The sequence below is a fragment of the Pristiophorus japonicus genome, chromosome 2 (assembly GCF_044704955.1).
Source record: "Pristiophorus japonicus isolate sPriJap1 chromosome 2, sPriJap1.hap1, whole genome shotgun sequence".
NCBI lineage: Eukaryota > Metazoa > Chordata > Chondrichthyes > Pristiophoridae > Pristiophorus > Pristiophorus japonicus.
The window spans coordinates 19,077,519-19,102,749 of record NC_091978.1 but is presented as its reverse complement, the minus strand read 5'-3'; the positions used below and the strand labels follow the sequence as shown (position 1 = coordinate 19,102,749).

The window sequence follows — 25,231 nt, the reverse complement described above, 5'->3', positions numbered from 1 at the left end:
AAGGAGGGTACTTTTTTTGGGGTGGGTGGGTGAATCTGGGACAACTCAGTGGGCTATTTTGGAAAAGTCCAGCCGAGCCTCCAGCCAAGCAGCACAGGTATGATGGGCACAATGGGCTCCTCCTTTGTGTGAGTGCCAGCACCAACTCCAGCCACTGGTCCGCAGGTAAGGGGGCGCGCAGCCCGCCGGGAGTTGTAGTTTACGACCGGCGCCTGGTCTCAGCCTGCCGGGAGAAACTACAAGCCCCAGAATGCCGTAGGACGCGACCGCGGTTGCCAAGGGCGACGAGAAATCAATATGGCGTCGTTCGGCTGGGTGAAAAAGGGAGTGTGGCGGTGTCTGAGAGATTCTATGTAGTTATTTATCGATTGAGATATATACATTTAAAGTGAAGATCACTGTCGGGAAGGTGTTGTGGGCGCTGCTCGGGAGGCCGAGGACATGGCGGCGGCGATGGACGAGGACAGCCTGCAGGACCTGTACTCCTGGGTGGACACCATCCACCTGTCCAGGGCCAAGCGCAACATCGCCAGGGACTTCAGTGATGGAGGTGAAGGGAGCAAGCACCTGCATTTATACAGCGCCTGTCACCACCACACCTGCATTTATACAGCGCCTGTCACCACCTCAGCACCTCCCAAAGCGCTTCACAGCCAAATGCAGTACTTTTCTGAAGTTGTTAAGAAAGACAGACTTGCATTTACATAGCGCCTTTCGCCACCACCGGACGTCTCGTAGAAATTTACAGCACGGAGGGAGGCCGTTTCGGCCCATCGTGATCCGCGCCGACCAACGGGCAACCCAGCCTAATCCCACTCTCCAGCTCTAGGTCCGTAGCCCTGTAGGTTACGGCACTTCACGAGCACATCCAAGTACTTTTTAAATGTGGTAAGGGTTCCTGCCTCTACCACTCTTTCAGGCAGCGAGTTCCACACCCCCAGCACCCTCTGGATCAAGAAATTTCTCCTGAAATCCCCTCTAAACCTCCTACCAATTACTTTAAATCGATGCCCCCTGGTTCTTGACCCCTCTGCTAAGGGAAATAGGCCTATCCTATCTCGGCCCCTCATAATTTTATCGCAGTAACTATTTGTACTAGGTCTCCCTTCTCCGCATGCGCAGAAGTGCGAGTTTGGACAAACATCACCGACTCCTCCTACCCTCCCCCAGCGCAATTCTCACTAACCCTTTTCTGCGCATCCGTCCAATACCATGTTGCCTCCACTGAGAAGCCGAACGTATCCCCCGAGCTTCCTTCAACGCCGGGCCCCGAACCCCACCCGAGCGGGCAGCGGGCCCCGAGCCCCTTGCAGCGCTGGGGAGAGCGAGAGGCTTGCGGGGAGAGCGAGAAGCTGGGAGAGAGAGAGAGAGAGCTTGGTGGTGATGGTTGTGGCGGTGGGGAGATTTTCGAGATGGAGGAGAGAAAGAGTTTCGGCGTGGAGGGGAGAAAGAGCTTGTAGGGGGAGGGAAGAGAGAGAGCTTGGGAAGGAGAGAGAAAGAGAGCTGGGGGGGGAGGGAGAAAGAGAGCTGGGGGGGGGAGGGAGAAAGAGAGCTGGGGGGGGAGGGAGAAAGAGAGCTGGGGGGGGAGGGAGAAAGAGAGCTGGGGGGGGGGGAGGGAGAAAGAGAGCTGGGGGGGGGAGGGAGAAAGAGAGCTGGGGGGGGGAGGGAGAAAGAGAGCTGGGGGGGGGAGGGAGAAAGAGAGCTGGGGGGGGGAGGGAGAAAGAGAGCTGGGGGGGGAGGGAGAAAGAGAGCTGGGGGGGGAGGGAGAAAGAGAGCTGGGGGGGGGAGGGAGAAAGAGAGCTGGGGGGGGAGGGAGAAAGAGAGCTGGGGGGGAGGGAGAAAGAGAGCTTGTGGGGGTGAATGGAGAAAGACAGCTTCGGGGGGGGGGAAGGAGGAAAAAAGAGAGCTTGGATGGGTAGAGGGAGAAAGAGAGCTTGTTGTGGGGGGGGTAGAGGGAGAAAGAGAGCTTGTTGTGGGGGGGAGGGAGAAAGAGAGCTTTGGGGAGGGGTGGAGGGAAAAAGAGAGCTTGGGGTGGGGGGGGACAGGAAGGGCGAGAGCAAGAGCTTTGGGGGGAGGGAGCGAGAGAGCTATGGCGGATGGGGAGGGAGCGAGAGAGCTTTGGTGGGGGGAGGGCGAGAGAGAAAGCTTTGATGGGGGAGGGAGCAAGAGAGCTTTGGAGGGGGGGGAGGGATGGAGAGAGAGAGCTTTGGCAGAGGGAGGGAGAGAGGGAACTTTCGGGGGGGAGAGAGAGAGAGAGCTGGTGGGGGGGAACAGGGGGAGAGCGAGAGAGAGTTTGGCGGAGGGAGGGAGAGAGAGCTTGGGAGTGGGGGCGGAGAGGGAGGAACAGAGAGAGAGAGTTGGGGGGGGGAGGAAGAGAGAGCTTGGGGGCGGGGGAAGAGAGAGCTTGGTGGCGGGGGGGTGGGATGAGTGAGCTGGGGAGGAAGAGAGAGAGAGCTGCGGGGAGTGGGGGGGAGAAAGAGCTGGGGTGTGGGAGAGAGCGAGAGAGACTGGATCAACTGGGCTTGTATTCACTGGAGTTCAGAAGAATGAGAGGGGACCTCATAGAAACGTTTAAAATTCTGACGGGGTTAGACAGGTTAGATGCAGGAAGAATGTTCCCAATGTTGGGGAAGTCCAGAACCAGGGGACACAGTCTAAGGATAAGGGGGAAGCCATTTAGGACCGAGATGAGGAGGAATTTCTTCACCCAGAGAGTGGTGAACCTGTGGAATTCTCTACCACAGAAAGTTGTTGAGGCCAATTCACTAAATATATTCAAAAAGGAGTTAGATGAAGTCCTTACTACTAGGGGAATTAAGGGGTATGGTGAGAAAGCAGGAATGGGGTACTGAAGTTGCATGTTCAGCCATGAACTCATTGAATGGCGGTGCAGGCTAGAAGGGCCGAATGGCCTACTCCTGCACCTATTTTCTATGTTTCTATGTTTCTAGAGCTTGCGGGGGGGTGGGGGGAGAGGGAGAACTCTTGGGGCGGGGGGAGAGAGAGAGAGAGAGAGAGAGTGGGGGGAAGGCAGAGGGTTTGGGAGGTGGGGGAGGGAGAGAGAGTGCTTGAGGGGTGGGTGATGATGAGAGAGAGCTGGGGGAGAGGAGGATGAGAGAGAGCTGGGGGGGGTGGGGAGAGAGAGAGAGAGAGAGAGAGAGAGAGTGGGGGGAAGGCAGAGAGCTTGGGGGATGGGGGAGGGAGGGAGAGAGAGAGAGAGCTTGAGGGGGGGGGTGATGATGGAGAGGAGGATGAGAGAGAGCTGGGGGGGTGGGGAAGGAAGAGGCGGGGGGGCGGTGGCGGTGTGAAGGAGTGTTGCTCGAACGGCAATTTCGCTAGTCGTGTAACTAGTAGTTGCCTGCGACGGTTCTTGAGTTAAATACCAAATGACACACTCGACAATGGCGGTACCGTTAATCCAGAAGAAGTACAAGACTCACCAGTTAGACTTTATAGTTACCCAATAGGTCCCTGGATGATCAGTCCCGCCCTAGCTCTGTTCCGTCAAGGGTCTCTTCCCTGGTGCCTACTTCTGCCGAGTGTTGGTCCTAGGTTCTCGTTGCCTAGTTGGGGTTTCCCCTCCTGGTTTAGACTATTTTATAATCTGGCCCATCTCCTTTGACTACACATTTGTCTGTGCCCTGGTGATTGGGTGATTCTCGTTACAGTCTGTCCCATTGATTATATTTTGTCTGTACCCTGTTGATTAGTATATTCTAGTTACTGGCAATGCTAAGGAAGCATGACTAATCAAATTTCAATTGGTAATTCATTTTATGTTCAAGGCACCTTAACCTTACTCTCGGGGGTCTTTCCATTTTATGTTGCCATAACCTGCATAGTTCCACATTCCTCCCTTTGATCAATCATATATATATATTAATGATTTGATCACAGTAGCGGTTTGGCTTCAACACGGGGTGTTCTTTTCTATTTTGTAATGCTGTCCCTACTTGTACACATCCTAGCTGTAACTCCAATCTACGAACCAACTTTCTCACATATGCTACCATTATTATCAATGCTTGGAAAATTATTGCTTAGATGAGAGAAAAGTCTGAAACGGGTGGATATTTACATTCTCTCCCCAATTCCAAATCTCATCCCACCAAGTGTCGATCTTAATTCAGGTGATTTTGGCTTCAATGTCTCTGTTATTTATTTCCACCTTTTCGTAAATTCTGTACACCAAGTCTAATTTATGTCTGATTTCCATTAGGTGTTCCTTTTGTAACTGGATGTTGATGTCCCTTCTGGCGAAATAAGTTTCCAGCTGGGTTTTCAAGGTTTCTTGCACCGTTGTATTGACTTGTCCTCTTTATTCGATACTAATAATTCCTTCATTTCCAATTCTCATCGGTATCAATGGTGAGTGCAGAAGCTTGGTTTGGTTATCGGGCAAATTTGTGTTCTGTAATGGTCGCAGTGAAACAATAAGTCCCATTTCCCAAATAGGCATTTCTGACGAATGTTTGGGCCTTCACATTCAACATGGTCAGAGTACAGTTTTTGGCGGTGCTGTTCATGAAACCACACTGGGCCTCGTTGGTAGGATCGATCTTGTATGGGCAGAGCACAGTCCGGGTAGTTCAGCTGCATTGGTGCAGACTGGTCCCAGTCATTCCGGTAGGTAGATTTACTGCATATGGTTTCATATTGGTCAGGCCTATCCATACTCCGCCTTGTATGGTTCCGACATTCCTTACCTCAAACAGAGTCATACCGGTCTGGTTATTGAATACTGGTATCCCCAATATTATTCCGATCGCTGGCGTTCCTCTTGGTCCGGCGCATTCCTCGTTGAACCACACCTTGCAGTGTTTTCGCAGCTGGCATCCAGCTAGAGGATGGTGTTCCTTGTTCGAGGTCAAATTCTGAATTTGGGTATTGTTGATCGAGGTGGGGACTTTACCCTCATTGGCTTCCTGCAGGTTTTCCTGTAATTGTTCTACCATCCAGTTTCCATAAATACTACACAAAACTTGTGCCTGAGTTTGGTTCTCTGCTTTCTTGGCAGTATTGATTAATTGGTTGATAGTCTGAGCGTGACTTTCCAATACGGTGACCATTCTTCTCTCCAGCTTACCGTCATCTTTTCCTGCCTCCGCTACCTGTCTCTGATTATTAGAAACATAGAAACATAGAAAATAGGTGCAGGAGTAGGCCATTCGGCCCTTCTAGCCTGCACCGCCATTCAATGAGTTCATGGCTGAACATGCAACTTCAGTACCCCATTCCTGCTTTCTCACCATACCCCTTGATTCCCCTAGTAGTAAGGATTTCATCTAACTCCTTTTTGAATATATTTAGTGAATTGGCCTCAACAACTTTCTGTGGTAGAGAATTCCACAGGTTCACCACTCTCTGGGTGAAGAAATTCCTCCTCATCTCGGTCCTAAATGGCTTCCCCCTTATCCTTAGACTGTGTCCCCTGGTTCTGGACTTCCCCAACATTGGGAACATTCTTCCTGCATCTAACCTGTCTAACCCCGTCAGAATTTTAAACGTTTCTATGAGGTCCCCTCTCATTCTTCTGAACTCCAGTGAATACAAGCCCAGTTGATCCAGTCTTTCTTGATAGGTCAGTCCCGCCATCCCGGGAATCAGTCTGGTGAACCTTCGCTGCACTCCCTCAATAGCAAGAATGTCCTTCCTCAGGTTAGGAGACCAAAACTGTACACAATACTCCAGGTGTGGCCTCACCAAGGCCCTGTACAATTGTAGCAACACCTCCCTGCCCTTGTACTCAAATCCCCTCGCTATGAAGGCCAACATGCCATTTGCTTTCTTAACCGCCTGCTGTACCTGCATGCCAACCTTCAATGACTGATGTACCATGACACCCAGGTCTCTTTGCACCTGCCCTTTTCCTAATCTGTCACCATTCAGATAATAGTCTGTCTCTCTGTTTTTACCACCAAAGTGGATAACCTCACATTTATCCACATTATACTTCATCTGCCATGCATTTGCCCACTCACCTAACCTATCCAAGTCGCTCTGCAGCCTCATAGAATCCTCCTTGCAGCTTACACTGCCACCCAACTTAGTGTCATCCGCAAATTTGGAGATACTACATTTAATCCCCTCGTCTAAATCATTAATGTACAGTGTAAACAGCTGGGGCCCCAGCACAGAACCTTGCGGTACCCCACTAGTCACTGCCTGCCATTCTGAAAAGTCCCCATTTACTCCTACTCTTTGCTTCCTGTCTGACAACCAGTTCTCAATCCATGTCAGCACACTACCCCCAATCCCATGTGCTTTAACTTTGCACATTAATCTCTTGTGTGGGACCTTGTCGAAAGCCTTCTGAAAGTCCAAATATACCACATCAACTGGTTCTCCCTTGTCCACTCTACTGGAAACATCCTCAAAAAATTCCAGAAGATTTGTCAAGCATGATTTCCCTTTCACAAATCCATGCTGACTTGGACCTATCATATTACCTCTTTCCAAATGCACTGCGATGACATCCTTAATAATTGATTCCATCATTTTACCCACTACCGATGTCAGGCTGACCGGTCTGTAATTCACTGTTTTCTCTCTCCCTTCTTTTTTAAAAAGTGGGGTTACATTGGCTACCCTCCACTCCATAGGAACTGATCCAGAGTCAATGGAATGTTGGAAAATGACTGTCAATGCATCCACTATTTCCAAGGCCACCTCCTTAAGTACTCTGGGATGCAGTCCATCAGGCCCTGGGGATTTATCGGCCTTCAATCCCATCAATTTCCCCAACACAATTTCCCGGCTAATAAGGATTTCCCTCAGTTCCTCCTCCTTACTAGACCCTCCGACCCCTTTTATATCCGGAAGGTTGTTTGTGTCCTCCTCAGTGAATACCGAACCAAAGTACTTGTTCAATTGGTCCGCCATTTCTTTGTTCCCCGTTATGACTTCCCCTGATTCTGACTGCAGGGGACCTACGTTTGTCTTTACTAACCTTTTTCTCTTTACATATCTATAGAAACTTTTGCAATCTGTCTTAATGTTCCCTGCAAGCTTCTTCTCGTACTCCATTTTCCCTGCCCTAATCAAACCCTTTGTCCTCCTCTGCTGAGTTCTAAATTTCTCCCAGTCCCCGGGTTCTCTGCTATTTCTGGCCAATTTGTATGCCACTTCCTTGGCTTTAATGCTATCCCTGATTTCCCTTGATAGCCACGGTTGAGCCACCTTCCCTTTTTTATTTTTACGACAGACAGGAATGTACAATTGTTGTAGTTCATCCATGCGGTCTCTAAATGTCTGCCATTGCCCATCCACAGTCAACCCCTTCAGTATCATTCGCCAATCTATCCTAGCCAATTCACGCCTCATACCTTCAAAGTTACCCTTCTTTAAGTTCTGGACCATGGTCTCTGAATTAACTGTTTCATTCTCCATCCTAATGCAGAATTCCACCATATTATGGTCACTCTTTCCCAAGGGGCCTCGCACAACGAGATTGCTAATTAATCCTCTCTCATTACACAACACCCAGTCTAAGATGGCCTCCCCCCTAGTTGGTTCCTCGACATATTGGTCTAAAAAACCATCCCTTATGCACTCCAGGAAATCCTCCTCCACCGTATTGCTTCCAGTTTGGTTAGCCCAATCTATGTGCATATTAAAGTCACCCATTATAACTGCTGCACCTTTATTGCACGCACCCCTAATTTCATGTTTGATGCCCTCCCCAACATCACTACTACTGTTTGGAGGTCTGTACACAACTCCCACTAACGTTTTTTGTCCTTTGGTATTCTGCAGCTCTACCCATATAGATTCCACATCATCCAAGCTAATGTCCTTCCGAACTATTGCCTTAATTTGCTCCTTAACCAGCAATGCTACCCCACCTCCTTTTCCTTTTATTCTATCTTTCCTGAATGTTGAATACCCCTGGATGTTGAGTTCCCAGCCCTGATCATCCTGGAGCCACGTCTCCGTAATCCCAATCACATCATATTTGTTAACATCTATTTGCATAGTTAATTCATCCACTTTATTGCGGATACTCCTTGCATTAAGACACAAAGCCTTCAGGCTTGTTCTTTTAACACCCTTTGTCCTTTTAGAATTTTGCTGTACAGTGGCCCTTTTTGTTCTTTGCCTTGGGTTTCTCTGCCCTCCACTTTTCCTCATCTCCTTTCTGTCTTTTGCTTTTGCCTCCTTTTTGTTTCCCTCTGTCTCCCTGCATTGGTTCCCATCCCCCTGCCATATCAGTTTAAATCCTCCCCAACAGCACTAGCAAACACTCCCCCTAGGACATTGGTTCCGGTCCTGCCCAGGTGCAGACCGTCCGGTTTGTACTGGTCCCACCTCCCCCAGAACCGGTTCCAATGACCCAGGAATTTGAATCCCTCCCTGTTGCACCACTGCTCAAGCCACGTATTCATCTGCGCTATCCTGCGATTCCTACTCTGACTATCATGTGGCACTGGTAGCAATCCCGAGATTGCTACTTTTGAGGTCCTACTTTTTAATTTAGCTCCTAGCTCCTTAAATTCGTTTCGTAGGACCTCATTCCTTTTTTTTACCTATGTCGTTGGTACCAATGTGCACCACGACAACTGGCTGTTCTCCCTCCCTTTTTAGAATGTCCTGCACCCGCTCCGAGACATCCTTGACCCTTGCACCAGGGAGGCAACATACCATCCTGGAGTCTCGGTTGCGGCCGCAGAAACGCCTATCTATTCCCCTCACCATTGAATCCCCAATCACTATTGCTCTCCCACTCTTTTTCCTGCCCTCCTATGCAGCAGAGCCAGCCACGGTGCCATGAACTTGGCTGCTGCTGCCCTCCCCTGATGAGTCATCCCCCTCAACAGTACCCAAAGCAGTGTATCTGTTTTGCAGGGGGATGACCACAGGGGACTCCTGCACTACCTTCCTTGCACTGCTCTTCCTGTTGGTCTTCCATTCCCTATCTGGCTGTGGACCCTTTCCCTGTGGTACGACCAACTCGCTACACGTGATACTCACGTCATTCTCAGCATCGTGGATGCTCCAGAGTGAATCCACCCTCAGCTCCAACTCCGCAACGCGGTCTGTCAGGAGCTGGAGGCGGATACACTTCCCGCACACGTAATCGTCAGGGACACCGGAAGTGTCCCTGAGTTCACACATGGTACAGGAGGAGCATAACACCCGACCGAGCTCTCCTGCCATGACTTAACCCTTATATACACTTAAATTGGCAACAACAATGTTAAAAGTTACTCACTGATATAGAAGAGAAAAAAGAAAAACTACTCACCAATCACCAGCCAATCACTTACCCTCTTGGCTGTGACGTCACCTTTTGATTTCTTTCTACTTCTTTTTTGCCTTCTCCCTGTAGCTGCACAAGTTCGCCTTTTATAGGCCTCTCCACGCACCTCGTCGACGCTGCTCCCGACTGCCGCCGACGCTGGGCCCCGGACTCCCTGCTGTGCCTTTTATAGGCCGCTCCACGCACCTCCTCGACGCTGCTCCCGACTGCCGCCGACGCTGGGCCCCGGACTCCCTGCTGTGCCTTTTATAGGCCGCTCCACGCACCTCCTCGACGCTGCTCCCGACTGCCGCCGACACTGGGCCCCGGACTCCCTGCTGTTCGGGGAAATATTTAAACTATTTCGGTAGTGGTGAAACAATAAGTCCCATTTCCCAAATAGGCACTCCTGATGAATGTTTGGGCCTTCACATTCAACATGGTCAGAGTACAGTTCTTGGCGGTGCTGTTCTTGAAACCACACTGGGCCTCGTTGGTAGAATAGATCTTGTATGGGCAGAGCACATCGAAAATCTGCTTTATTTGTCCCGTCAATCCTTTTATCTTAACGTTCAGATTAGTAATATCTAAGGTATTGACTGTGGCCATTCCTGCCCCGTACGCTGTACCTGTGTCATTTGCAAAGCTTCTTTTCCGCCTACTCTTACTTTCCGTCTTATTCAGTCCTATTTCTTGTCTCAACAGTAGTGAAGTCAGGTCCTGATACAATTTCCTTGAATTGTCTGGTCTGAATATTACTACTTATGTTAAGTACAACAGGTATCAACTCGTACTGTACATTGTGTAAGGGGTGGTTTGCAGGGGGTCAGCTTTCCCTTCTGACCTTATATGAGCGGTTCCGAATCGCTCCCACACCCTTGGTTCTAGACACTGGAATTATGAAGGGACTGTGACAGACTTGGACAGACAATCGGTTTCAAGTAGGAAGCAGGTATGGCTTTATTGTGTTTAAAAAGAAGTAAAAGGCACACCTTTAATAACACACACAGATCAATACACACTGAGGGGTATAACACATTGAATAAATGTCAAATTACAGCCTGTGGGGAAAAGAATACAACTTAAACTCTAAATGCGGTAAAGAGGAGAATGCAGATACATTTACACAAGTTATCCCAGCCTCCCCTCTCCCAATTCCCCTAACTAACTAGTTATAGCTCTGGGGGTTCATGGGCTATGCTCACCAATCCCTTTAGACAGTTGCCGGTGAATCACGGTTTTGGGGTTCGCTGCACTTGGCCTTCTAGGCGAGCCGGACAGAGGAGAGGACTTCGGACTGCGTAGTCTTCGGTTGGGGTGCGTCCGTTGATGCGCTAAGTTGTGTTTTGGATGTATGGGGTAAGTACCCACTTTCTTTGGTTAGTTCCTTTTGGAAATTTCTCCCCCGTTAGGTCATTCAGAAGTAGATTGTAGAGTGGTTGTCAATTTGGTTGCTGACAACCTTCCATTTCGTGGGCCTCGTGCTCGGTCAGTTCTTGATGAGTTCTGGTAGTTTCCTTCACTATTCCATTTCTTCACTGTAGAGGAAGCAGGCTGCTTGTGTCTGTGTCTGTGTTCCCGTCTGTGTCCTTGTTCGAGTCTGTGCGAGTTCCAGTCTGTGTTCTGTTCGAGTCTGTGCGAGTTCCAGTTTGTGTTCTGTTCGAGTCTGTGCGAGTTCCAGTCTGTGTTCTGTGCGAGTTCCAGTCTGTGTTCTGCTAGGTTTTTGCTTGTAAAACTGGGGGATGGATATATAAAAAAAAAAAGGCTCCGTTATCTCCCATCATATCTCTTGGGCTCTGTTTAAATTGTTCTGTCCATTGATTTTCAAATGTCTCCTTTGTCAGCAGTAACTCAATTAGGGTGTGAGAATGTGCTATCACTGGTTTTGCATTGTTTTAGGATTGTCCAGTTTCCTGACCATGATTTCCATTGTGCTAGATTGGGTAATTCGATTATCTCTTGACCCACCTCCTGTATTTGGTAACTCTTTTTCGCAGCCAAAATGTTGTAGAATCTTAAAATTGATATGCTCCTTCCCATAGATGTTTAGGGGATCTCAAGCTTCTGTAATTTAGGTCCATTTTGAATTCCCTTTCTTATGAGTCCAAACACTGGGGGGGAGGGCGGGGGGGGGTGGGGTCTCCATGAATGCATTCCCTTTTATCCCCCGCAGGCTTCGCCTGCCCTTTTAAACTCATTTTAAAAGCCTAGAAAGTGATTCTTCTCCTCTGCAGGGGAAAGGTACCTGGAATCTTTGCGAGATATTGGTAAATTCTACATTCCCCCCTGTGATACCATATCACTTATGGTATCATCTTCAAGGTGAGCAAAGAGATAACTCCCAAGAGATAACCTTCCCCGTAAATTAAGTAAACTAATACCCAAAATGCATTACTTATGCATTACGGCGGGGCAGCTTTATGATGTAGACCATCGGGCTTGCCTTGTCGACAATGCTGTATGGCCCCATATATAATGCTTCAAAAACCCCGACCCGAGCATAGTTCCTCACCATGACCTGGTCCCCTATCTCCCATTTGTGGTGTTTGCTGGGTTCTAGCAGCTATCGGTTACTCTGATGCTGTCTGCCCATGTTACTAGCAGCCTGCCAGTGAATCTGCCTGAGGTGTTCAAACAGGTTCCTGACAAACCGGTCCCGGTTTATCTCTCTGAGCTGACCTTCTGTGAGCACCGGGGCTAGGACATGGGTGGGGGTCCGTATGATCTGGCCAGTCATGAGCTCGTATGGGGAATACCCGGTGCTCTTTGACTGGATGGCTCGGATCCCCATTAGGACCAACGGTAAGACCTCCACCCACTTTTGGGGTGACTCTCCCATTTCCTTCCGCAGCCTTTCTTTAATGGTGCGGTTTAAACGCTCCACACTCCCCGATGACTGTGGATTGTGGGCAACGTGCCATTTCCCCTCAATGTCGAGCACCTTAAGGGTTGCCTGCATTACCTGCCCGGTGAAATGGCTCCCCTGGTCCGACTCCACATACTGTGGGAGTCCCCACCGGGAGAACACTTCCCTCACTAGAATCTTAGCTGTCCCTAGTGTGGTGGCTGTTCGGCAGGGGAAGGCTTCAACCCATTTTGAGAACACGTTCACCAGGACTAGGCAGTATTTGTAGCCTCCCTGGGCAGTGGGTAGGGCCCCGATGTAGTCAATTTGGATTGACTGCCATGGTCCCTCTACCCTCCTGACGTGTCCTAGGGACACCTTCCTTTTCTGGGGGTCAGGGTGGCTTGCAGCACACACCAGGCAGTTCGCACAGAACTCGCGGACATCCTTCCTGAGTCCCGGCCACCATCCTGCCTGTTCCACCCGTTGCCAGGTGGTCTCAGGCCCGGGGTGTCCCGCTCCTGGACCCTCATGGGCCAGTTTTAGGAATTCCCTCTGGTGCTGCTGTGGCACGACCCATTGTCCCTCTTTAAACAGCATGCCGTCCTTAACGGTAATGGCTGCTGTGCCGTACGCACCTTCTACTCTCTCTCGTCTAGCTAGTGCCTTCAGGACAGCTTTCAGGATCGGGTCCCGTGCCTGAACTGTTTTTAAGTCCGGGGCCAAAGCTATCCCTGTACTCTCTGCTGCACTGTTCTTATTCTTGACCACTGCTTTGCGGCCGGTGTCATAGGGGTCCCAGAACTTTCCCGTGCGGGCACTTTCTTTGGCCAGTTTGTCAGCCTGGTTTCCCTCTGCATGGGGTTCGGTTTTTGAATGAGCCAATGTTGATTTCTGAGTTCTTTTCCCTCAATCTGGTTCAGTGAAATCACTGAGTCGAATACCGATTGTGCTTTAAACAAAGCAGTCTTTATTCACCGGCCGAGACTTATCAGACAGAAGGTTTACTCTCTTGATAGAGCATACACACTTCCTACGGACAAGCGAAGTTACATCGTAAAGCGACGACAGTTATACATTTTCGGAAATAGATAACAAGATACAATTAGAGTGACATCCTAGTTCAGCTTATCCCTTTTGATCCTTCCTTTCCTTTGTCCACTCATGAGCCGACATCTATATGGGCTGTTTTTACTAAAGCTCAGGCATTGCTTCTAAATGTTACAATTTTACTGGCGTGACTACCAACTGAAACCTTGCAATTCTTCTACTTGTGCTGATGTTGTATTTTCATATTTTCATTTATCCATTTCATGTTACAATTTATACTGGCATGATTAGTAACTTAAAACCTTGAGAAAGCCTATTAATTGTGCTGATGTTGTATTATTTGCAATTTGACATTCTCTTAGTTATTTTTCCATGGCTTATACTTTTTCATATATCCAGTTCACATATCCACACCTTCACCTTATGTATGTAGACCTTTCCCTCTTCCCCCACCACTGTCATTATTTTCTCCAGCAGGGGCTTGATTATTAGGGGTCTCCCGTCAGCGGACGTGTATCCGCGATGGGGCCAGATAGCCAGGTACTCCGTACATGAATTGCAGGTGAACATACTGTCCGAGCAAATCGTGTACGGGATAGGGAATTCCTCGGGGTGGGTCACCACGTACATTACGGTGGACAATTCAGCATGCTGGGCGCTCATGGTGCTGGGGAGCTTGATTGCCAGGGCAGTACCTGCCCTTGGGTCATAGACTCCGCACCCAGTGAGTCGTTCGGCAGCAGATACCCTGCTGGACCCGTCCACATAGATGTCCCGGCCTGTAGGGTGTAACCCCGCTCGAAGGTCAATGTTTACCTCCCATACCCCTTCTATGGAGCACCTGTGGGCTTTCCCTGGGTAGATTAGGTTGGCTGCGAGCCTTAGCTCGCGGGGGCCTTCTACTCTGAGATCCATCTGGGAGAGGAGCAGGGTCCAGCGAGCAATGCGGGCACTGCTCACCATCCCGTCCTTAATCCTCCCATCTAGGAGCATCTGAGTAGGTGTGTGGTGGGTTAGGAGTGTTAGAGGAGACCCTCCTGTGAAGACCAAGGATCTTTTCACTGCCCAATGTGTGGCTAGGAGGTGTCTCTCACAGTTAGAGTACCCCTTCTCCACATCTGTGAGGATCCTGGAGGAGTAAACCACCGGCCTCAACTGGCCGTGCTGCTCTTGAAGCAGCACTGAGCTCAAACTGTCCCCGCTGGCTGCCACCTCCAGGAAAAACTCCTTTCCTACATCTATCGCTCCCAAGGCTGGCGCGGTCTGCAAGTCCTTCTTGAGCTGATTAAATGCTGCCTCGCAACCCTCATCCCAGTCCCACTCTACACCCTTGTGTAGGAGCCTGAGCAGAGGGGCTGCGGTGGCTGCATAATCCTCAATGAAGTCTCTGCAGTACCTGGTGAGCCCTTGAAAGGATCCTACCCCTATCACTGTGTTGGGGGCTATTAACTCCTGTACTGCCTCCCTTCTAGCCTTGTCTATGGCCCTTTCCCCAGAGCGCACAGTCAGCCCCAGGAATTTGACTTCCTTCTCACCGGGTATCTGTGCCTTCTTGGGGTTTACTTTAAACCCTTCTTCTTTTAACAGCTCCAGCAGCTCAGCCAGCAGTGGGCCATGCTCCTCCCCCTGATTGGGGAACAGGAGCAGGTCATCCACATACTGCACCAACTGCTGGGGTCTGCTAAAGCCCTTTAAACAGTTTGCCATACATTGGTGAAAAATGCTGGGACTATTGTGGAAGCCTTGGGGAAGACAGTTCCACGTGTATTGTTGGCCCTTAAAGGTAAAGGCGAACTTGTACTGGTCCTCCCGTTTTAAAGGAATGCACCAGAACCCATTTGAAATGTCCAGCACTGTGAAAGTGGTCGTGGATGCTGGAATACTCCCTATGAGATCCGCTGCGGCTACAGTGGGTGCACAGGCAGGGATATTCTTATTTAGTATTCGATAGTCCACGGTGGCCCTCCATGAGTTGTCTGGTTTCTTAACCGGCCACAGTGGAGAGTTCACATGGGTTGCTATCGGTCTTAACACCTCTTGCTCTACCAGTGATCCCAGCGCCGTTGTCAGGTCTGCCTCTGCCTCCCTGGGGAAGTTATATTGCTTTTGTGGTCGGGTCATGGGGTCCCCTTCTATACTAACTTCCACCCCCGTTACCCTACCAGTCATGTTTGTGGGCGGCGAATGCTGCAAGGTGTGCCCGTACATATGCCTGGTACTCCACTGGGGTGTTACTGACCAGTAATTCCAAGTCATAACCCTCCTTTGGCTTCACGGTACACAATGTTCCCTTGGCCCCTTTTTCTGGGATCACCGCCACCTCACCTTCCCTGTCAGTCACTAAGGCTCCCCATAGACACTGGTTCCTGAGATCCACTAGGATCTGGTGGCTAATGATAAAATCAGCTCCCAGGATCCCTTTTCCCTTCTGCTCCCATTTCATCAGGACACACTTCCATTTGGTTTTGAGTTTCCCTAACTGAATGGTGAGCGGGATGGAAAACGAACCAGTTTGCTCATTGCCTGTGAACCCCACTTGACTGTACGGGACCCCGTTCGATAGAGGTGAGGTAGCTGGGTTATCTGCATATACAAGGGTGCTGGAAGCACCAGTATCTAGCAGGTAGGTCCCTTTCACTTTCTCCACCTCCATCTAACGCACGGTCTCTTCCAGGCATCGTACTCTAGGGAACACAGGTACACAGGCTGCGCTGGCTCTCGTCATGCATTTGGGTGGGTTGGAGCAGAGGGTTTTCCCGTACCTGCTATTGGACCGGTTGCGATGGCTACCGCTCCCTGTCCGCTTATGAGTGTCTGTAGGGCGGCTACGAGTGTCTCATATGAGTCGGGTATTCCTGCCCCGGCCTTAAGGGCTGAGGCAGGAGTGGCCCTTCCCTTAGTCTCTTTCCACGGGTTCCTACAGTCCTTCCTCCAGTGCCCACTTTTCCCACACCCAAAACACTCGCCCCCTTTGTGGGGCGGGTTCCCACCTTCCTGATGCCACTCTCTCTTGCCTTGGCTGGGTTTAATCTCATGGACCTTCCCTTTAGAGGAGGGCTCCTCTGTCCCTCTACCATTCCGGTAAGCCAGGGTCAGCTGTCTGACCACTGTCTCCTCGGTGGTTCTGGGATCTCTTGGATCGAACCAGACCTCGGCTTTTGCCTTTATTCCAGGTAAGCTGTTTGCCACCAGGCTGCGGAGCCAGTGAGCCAGCTCGTTAAGGTTCAGGTGGCCCTTTCGTAGACCGGCCACAACCTGTCGGCGAAAGCCTGTGGAGTCTCCCCATAGAGCTGCACTGTCTTCTCCACTCGGGAGAAAGGACTCCCGTCGTTCATATCCATGGCCTCTAGAACCGTAGCATACGTGTTTCGCCCCTTTCTGCTGTCTGCAGAGAGGGAATGGCACAGCTTGGTATCTAGCGAGAAGAGCAACAGCTTAGCCTGCTCCGAATCGTCGCACCCGTTAATATCCCCTGTGTGTTCCACTTCCAGGAAGTGTACCGAGGGATCCCACTGTTGGGTGAGCTTACTTAGGTGGCCTATCATAGCCCTCAGTTTTTGGGTGTTGTGGGGGACTACGAAGTTGCTTTCTAGGGGTCCTGCTGCCCCATTGGCATCAGGTGGGCCAAACTTCTGCTGGCGGACCGGGTGCATTGGCCCTGGTTCCGGCCCGTCTTGTATTGGCTGGCCCTCTTCCCCCTGCTGCATTGCCGAGTTAAAACTCAGGGCTGCCGCTGTTGGTAGTTCGCAATCCTTGCCTGCCCCACACTCTGGCTGACACCCCTGCTGCTCCGGGCCGTTTCCGGGAGCTGCAGGCGGTGACTGAGGGGTTTCTCCTTGCTCTACCAGATGTTCCTGGGCTAAACCCGGGTTTATCAGGCACACCATGCCTTTAGCCCGGGATAGAGCAAGGTTCAAGCTTTGGATCTGCTGCTGGCAGGGGCTGTGGTCTCCTGCCTCAAATTCCCTGGTACTGGCTACCTTATAGGCTACCTGAATGTCTCTCACCCTCTCCCCGTACTCTTCAACTTGCTTGGCGAGGCAGGAATTCTCTTCCCGCAAAGCCCGTTCGCTATTCTTGGCTTCAATAATCTGACACTGTAAAAGGTCTAGTTGGGTTTTGTGCCTTTCTTTAGTGAGCTCTCTACTTTCCTTTAACTGTCCCACCTTTGTCCACAGCCTTTCCCCAACTGTGGCCCTTGCGCTGGACCTCTCTTCTGCCTGCCTCAATACTTCCTTTAATTTCTCATTCTCCTCATCTAGAAGCCGGATCTGTTGCTGAAGGCAAATTAGCCAAATGGCCTTCTCTATCGACTTTTTATGGTCCTTGCTCTTGGTCCATTGAGCTGCAGCATCTTCTGGATGCTCAGCATACAATAGATCGAGTACCCACTCCTTAGCCACATTTACCCTCTTAAACACATACAAGGAAATCCCCTCTTCCATTTTGCTTCTTTTCCTGAAACCAGTCTCTCTCTTATCACGTCCCTTGTACCAGTGTCCCATCTGGGTCGCCATGTGTAAGGGGTGGTTTGCAGGGGGTCAGCTTTCCCTTCTGACCTTATATGAGCGGTTTCGAATCGCTCCCACACCCTTGGTTCTAGACGCTGGAATTATGAAGGGACTTTGATAGACTTGGACAGACAATCGGTTTCAAGGTAGGAAGCAGGTATGGCTTTATTGTGTTTAAAAAGAAGTAAAAGGCACACCTTTAATAACACACACAGACCAATACACACTGAGGGGTACAACACATTGAATAAAATGTCAAATTACAGCCTGTGGGGAAAAGAATACAGCTTAAACTCTAAATGGGGTAAAGAGGAGAATGCAGATACATTTACACAAGTTATCCCAGCCTCCCCCCTCCCAATTCCCCTAACTAACTAAGTTATAGCTCTGGGGGTTCATGGGCTATGCTCACCAATCCCTTTAGACAGTTGCCAGTGAATCACGGTTTCGGGGTTCGCTGCACTTGGCCTTCTAGGCGAGCCGCACCCCGGACAGAAGAGAGGACTTCGGACTGCGTAGTCTTCGGTTGGGGTGCATCCGTTGATGCGCTAAGTTGTGTTTTGGATGTATGGGGTAAGTACCCACTTTCTTTGGTTAGGAATAGTTTTAGTTAGTCCCTTTTGGAAATTTCTCCCCCGTTGGGTCGTTCAGAAGTAGATTGTAGAGTGGTTGTCAATTTGGTTGCTGACAACCTTCCGTTTCGTGGGCCTCGTGCTCGGTCAGTTCTTGATGAGTTCTGGTAGTTTCCTTCACTATTCCATTTCTTCACTGTAGAGGAAGCAGGCTGCTTGTGTCTGTGTCTGTGTTCCCGTCTGTGTCCTTGTTCGAGTCTGTGCGAGTTCCATTCTGTGTTCTGTTCGAGTCTGTGCGAGTTCCAGTTTGTGTTCTGCTCGAGTCTGTGCGAGTTCCAGTCTGTGTTCTGTTCGAGTCTGTGCGAGTTCCAGTCTGTATTCTGTGCGAGTTCCAGTCTGTGTTCTGCTAGGTTTTTGCTTGTAAAACTGGGGGATAGATATATCCAAAAAAAAGGCTCCGTTATCTCCCATCAAATCTCTTGGGCTCTGTTTAAACTGTTCTGTCCATTGATTTTCAAATGTCTCCTTTGTCAGCAGTAACTCGATTAGGGTGTGAGAATGTGCTATCACTGGTTTTGCATTGTTTTAGGATTGTCCAGTTTCCTGACCATGATTTCCATTGTGCTTGATTGGGTAATTCGATTATCTCTTGAGGGGTGAATTGCTTCAGAGGTTAGCCCCACCTCCTGTATTTGGTAACTCTTTTTCGCAGCCAAAATGTTGTAGAATCTTAAAATTGATATGCTCCTTCCCATAGATGTTTAGGGGATCTCAAGCTTCTGTAACTTAGGTCCATTTTGAATTCCCTTTCCTATGAGTCCAAACACTGGGGGGGGGGGGGGGGGTTCTCCATGAATGCATTCCCTTTTATCCCCCGCAGGCTTCGTCTGCCCCTTTAAACTCATTTTAAAAGCCCAGAAAGGGATTCTTCTCCACTGCAGGGGAAAGGTACCTGGAATCTTTGCGAGATATTGGTAAATTCTACAATTGTCATACACAACCTGATTAGTTTCTCGTAACACAACACCTCCGTTTGATCCTGGTTCAATATATGGACATTCCCACTTATAGGGAGTTTCGGTAGTGGGGAGGTCGATGGGATCCCACTGGTGGTCGGGGCTATCGTAGTGGTGGTGCTGGGAGATTTTTCCCGATGTACTATTATTTAACCCTGATTTTCGCATGAACAGTTGGGCTTTGTGTTGGTCCGGTGATTACTGGTTATGTTGAGTACAGAGGTGTTACTACACATCCCATAAACTACTGTAACTGACCATTACCTTTGTTAATATAACAACATATTTCCCTTCTGGTCAGAGTACAATTAAGCTCTGTCGAGGGGTTGTTGGCCGAGGGGACCGTGTAGTACCATTCTTGGCCTGCCAAATGGGGTGACGTTGTTGGCTGGTCACATGGTTGCACCTAATGTATACCTTGTTTATGTTACCATCCAGGCTGGTCTCATGGCACATTTTTGCTGTACCATTACTTCCTGTTAGTCGGGGTCTCCCAACTGCTTGCCGCATTAGTACAGTTTGTGGAATGTGTCTCTCCAGTACCACTGGCATAATAAAATACCTGTACCGGAGGACTAGAAGTGTTACCTTGGTTCTTTGCTGGCACGGAGAGGATGATTACCAAAATTAGTCTCTCCATGGTTACTGTTATGTATGCAACCCTAGGTAACCTGTATCATACCGCCACCAGAGGGCATACCTGTTGGAGTCCCAAGGGATCCCAGCATCCCTTGGGAGCACTGAATATAAGCAGGCCTCCCATGCTGGAACAAGACTCTGGAGTTTAAATAAAGAAGCTAAGGTCACACTTACTCATGTCTACAGTACTCCGTTACATTACTTTATTGTGAGCATAACAACTGGTGACGAGATAACAAACAATCACGCGAAAATGCAGAGAACTGTTGATATCCTGGAGAAATTCTAAGAAGGAGACGATTGGGAGGCCTTCGTAGAGCTACTCGACCAATACTTCGTGGCCAACGAGCTGGAAGGGGACAAGAAAGCTGCCAAATGAAGGGTGATCCTCCTCACCGTCTGTGGGGTAACAACCTATGGCCTCTGTAACAAGCTTTGTCCACTGCCACCATCGAAAGCCTACGACTCATGTTCACCACGCACGGGGGGAGTTAGATATGGCCCTTAGGCTAAAGGGATCAAGGGGTATGGAGAGAAAGCAGGAAAGGGGTACTGAGGTGAATGATCAGCCATGATCTTATTGAATGGTGGTGCAGGCTCGAAGGGCCGAATGGCCTACTCCTGCATCTATTTCCTATATTTCTATGACACACTTTACAAGCTTTGCTTGATTGTTTGGACTGCCCGTTCTGCCTGGTCGTTGGATGCGGTACATAAATTCTCCCCCATAATTGGACTTAGCCCCCTTATTATCTTAACACAACACACCATCAAAATGCTGATGGACGGAAGTCTCAAGGAAGGCTCAGTCAGTTCCCAGCAAATCGCACAATGGACCTTCCTTCTCCAAGGACAGGACATTACAGTCCAGTACCATCCTAAGACCACTAATCTAGCTCACAACATGTTGTACCCCGGCGACCCATCTGTGCGAGATTTTGATTTCAGCTACCTTAGATCGTCCCTTTCAATCAGAAAGGGAGGGAGGAAGAGACAACAGTCACGAAGTCGAATTTAAAACTCACGTTTACGTGAACGGCTCTTCCGCAATTATAAACGGGCAGCAGTGCACAGGATTCTCAGTCGTAAAAATGACCCCGGACCAAACAGGCTTTAGAACAGACGCCAATTAAATTAGAAGGCAGTAAAGGAGCTCAAATTGCAGAACTAAGTGCAATCGCCTACGTAGTCATGCATCCAGAAGACTACCCGAAGCCTGTCCAAATTTATTCCAACAGCAGTTACACATGTAATAGTCTGACTGATTTCCTGCCCATCTGGCAAGCTAGAGGTTTCACTTCCACAGATGGAAAACCGCTAGCTACAGCCCCACTTTTGAAATTAATTTTTGATACAGCCACCTCAAAGCAAGGTCTGTAAGTCATAACCAAAGTCAAAACGCATACTAAGACTACCCCCTTCGGAAACCGAATGGCGGATGAACTAGCAAAAGAAGCGGCCCGTATAGGTTTCCTATGGGACCCCTTGGAAAACGTAAAAACCGCACCAATGGCATCAGTTGCTGTTACCCACCCTATACTGGACTTGGCAGCCAGTCAGGCTACAGACTTAAAAACATACAATTAGGAAACCCATGTCCCAAACCATACCTAGGACAAAATTTACAGCTCCACGACGGAGTAATACTTAAAGACGGCAAATATGTAGTCCCGGTGTCAGAAAGGGGAGAATTAATTTACCAATGCCACGATATCAATGGGCATTAGGGAACAGATAGGTCCGCGACCAAATTGATGGAGCTATGCTGGTGGTCTGGGATACAGCAAAAAGTGGAAGGATGTGTCAAAAACTGTCTGATATGTGCTCACAATCCAACACAATACAAAACCAGGCAGAATTAGGACATACTAGACAGGGCAAGGGCCCTTGGACTCAACTTCAGATAGACTATGTAGGACCTTTATCCACCTATCCCAGTGGTAAGAAATACATCCTAGTAGTGGTGGACGTATTCTCCAAATGGATCGAAGCATTTCCAACTAACAATAATTCGGCCGCCACAACTGCAAAAATACTTATGGAAGAAGTGTTCTCTAGATGGGGATTGCCAGAAGGCATCGATTCTGACCAGGGAACACATTTCACGGGACAAGTTATGCAATTGGCAGGAGTAAAACAGAAATTCCATATCGCCCGGAATCAAGCGGCGTGGTAGAGCGTATGAATCGGACATCAAAAACAATGTTATGCAAATTAGTACAGCAGAACGACACGTCCTGGAATAAGGTCCTCCCTTATGTATTAATGGCCATCCGAAACACAGTGGAGCCTCTACAGGCTATTCACCCGACGAGCTAATGACTGGAAGAGTCATGAGAGGTGTCCAAGCCTTCATGAGATTAGATTTGAAAGAGATCTAGAATAACTTCCCTGTCCTCAGAGAAATACATGTCAAACTTGATGGGAAGGTACACCCATAGGAACTTAAAATCGGAGACCAAGTAATGGTAAAAATCCAGAAGGAAGGAACTTTCCTTGCCCCTAAATATGCTGGACCATTTAGTATAATGGAAAAGGCTAGCATCTCATTGTTCAAGGTCATGGATGGCCAAGGGAAGTATAAGTGGCACCACCTTAACCAACTAAAGCCCTTTGGGAAAATAAAAAGCCACATGTACCACGTCTTGTTAGATTCAGAAGAGACAAGGCTCGCCCCACCCGACCCAGCAGCTAATCCGATCCCTGCCCGAGGTATAATACCCGTCTTACCGTGTATCCAAAATTTAGAGGCCGCAAGTAGTTCAGAGGAAGCCACCAAAGAAGAAGGTAATGATTCAGAAGATGACCAGGTATCCGCCCCATGGATACCTGACAAAGCCCGTACCCCTCATGATGAGACGGCACCAAGTCCAACAAACGGTTTTGTCATGTATTCAACCAGCATTGTAACCCATGTATAATCTGACCTAAGTTGTACACTGTGAGAACAATGACCACAAGGTGGGAGACACTCCTAATATGGACCTTCAGGTACAAAAGGGGAAGCTCCACCTACTTTCATCACTTGAGTGCAAAGGAATAAAGGACAGGTCACAGACTGACCTTCTCTCAAGCATGGGCCTCGTGTGCATTTATACTGTATAGAAAGGACGTATCAATGGCGATGAGAAACTGGGATTTAAACCACACGAGCATGGTCACGCGCAGAACAGACGAGAGGTACTGTGTTAAGGAATGGTTGGGACAGAGATTCAACATTGTTAAAGCAGCACACAGTTCTCCAGGCAGACAAGGGCAATTGGGCATGCCCCAACATGTAGTCGAACCCAGAGGAGGAGTTCGACAGAGACAATGGCAAGTTGAACGGCGATTCACACCATTGCAAGAGACAATGCGGCCAGTAATGGGGCCATTCAAGGACAGTCACAGGGGCAGTCAGGGATGATCGACTGGCAAGGGACCTTTTGTTTCCAACAACAGCTCATGTTGGAGGCGAGGAGGCACACACTCAGCTGGAGTTTGCAGAGATGAGCAAAATAGCTGCAGAAATTGCAGAAATGAACGCTGGGGGAAATCGCTGGAAGCTGAAGTTCAGCGAGTTCATGTGGAGCACGTATACAGTTCATACACCAGGACGCCACCGATAATGATGAAAGTGCTCCTCAATGGCATCCCAGTATCAATGGAGCTAGACACGGGGGCCAACCAGTCCCTGATGGGTATCAAACAGTTTGAAAAGTTGTGGGCGTCCAAGGCCAGGAGGCCAAAATTATCGCCGATTGATGCACAGCTACGGACTTACACAAAGCAGATCATTCCGGTGCTTGGCAGTGCCACTGCAGTCATGACCCACAAAGATTCGGAGAACAGGTTGCCACTCTGGGTTGTCCCGGGGGACGGTCCCGCACTACTGGGGAGGAGTTGGCTTGCTGTCATGAACTGGAAATGGGGCGATGTCAATGCAATTTCCTCTGTGGAGCGAGTATCATGCTCACAGATCCTGGACAAATTTGACTCATTATTTCAACCCGGCATCGGCACTTTCTTGGGGGCCAAGGTAGTGATTCACATAAACTCGGACGCCAGGCCATTACACCACAAGGCCAGAGCGATGCCGTACATGATGCGGGAAAAGATAGAAGGCGAATTGGACCACCTGCTGAGAGAAGGCATCATCTCGCCAGTCAAATTCAGTGACTGGGCGAGCCCGATCGTGCTGGTGCTCAAGGCGGATGGGTCGGTCAGGATATGTGGTGATTACAAGGCCACCATCAATCGGGTGTCACTCCAAAACCAGTAACTGCTACCGAGAGTGGAGGACCTCTTTGCGACGCTATCCGGTGGCAAACTTTTTTCAAAATTGGACCTGACCTCAGCTTACATGACCCAGGAGCTGGCGAGTGAGTCGAAGAAGCTGACCACCATCACGACACACAAGGGGTTGTTTGAGTACACAGATGTCCTTTTGGGATTCGCTCGGCCGCCGCGATCTTCCAACGAAATATGGAAAGCCTCCTCAAGTCGATTCCAGGGACGGTGGTTTTTCAGGACGACATCCTCATCACGGGTTACGATACTGAAGAACACCTCCACAACCTGGAGGAGATGCTACGCAAACTGGACCGGGTAGGGCTGCGACTGAAAAAGACGAAGTGCGTCTTCCTAGCTCGAGATCGAATTCCTGGGGATGAGGGTAGCAGCAGACGGGATCAGTCCAAGACGGAAGCGATCCAGAGAGCACCCAGACCCCGTAACACGACGGAGCTGCGTTTGTTCCTGGGGCTCCTGAACTATTTTGGTAACTTTCTTCTCAAATTGAGCACGTTGCTAGAGCCACTACATGTGCTCCTACGTAAAGGTCACGAATGGGTCTGGGGGGACAGCCAGGAAAGGTCTTTTAATAGAGCACGCAATTTGTTATGTTCCAACACTCTGTGAACACTATACGACCCATGTAAGAAACTTGTGTTAACGTGCGATGCGTCGTCCTATGGGGTCGGGTGTGTGTTGCAGCATGTCAATGTCAAGGGTCAGTTACAGCCGGTAGCTTATGCCTCCAGGAGTCTGTCCCAGGCAGAAAGGGGTTATGGGATGGTAGAAAATGCACCAGTACCTGTGTGGCAGGAAATTTGAGCTGGAGACAGATCACAAACCCCTAACGTCCCTTTTGGCCGACAACAAGGCCATAAATGCAACCGCATCGGCCCGCATACAGAGGTGGGTACTCACGTTAGCCGCCTATGACTATATATTTCGGCACAGACCGGGCACCGAAAACTGCGCCGATGCACTCAGCAGGCTCCAACTAGCCACCACTGAAGGGGCTACTGAGCATGCTGCTGAGATGGTCATGGCTGTTGAAGCTTTCGGAAGCGAAGGCTCACCTGTGACAGCCCGTC

The 25,231-nt window shown here is 49.5% G+C and overlaps 1 protein-coding gene across 3 annotated transcripts in view; it reads left to right on the top strand.

Annotated features, from left to right (window-relative positions):
- The first annotated feature begins 299 nt into the window (after positions 1–299).
- Positions 300–25,231, top strand: part of LOC139236178 (sperm flagellar protein 1-like) — a 321,238-nt gene continuing 296,306 nt past the window's right edge. For all 3 annotated transcript variants that reach the window (XM_070866806.1, XM_070866805.1, XM_070866804.1), the window contains exon 1: positions 300–550. In XM_070866806.1, the coding sequence (XP_070722907.1) occupies positions 442–550 (109 nt within the window). In that variant the 5' untranslated portion in view covers positions 300–441. The remainder of the gene's footprint in view (positions 551–25,231) is intronic.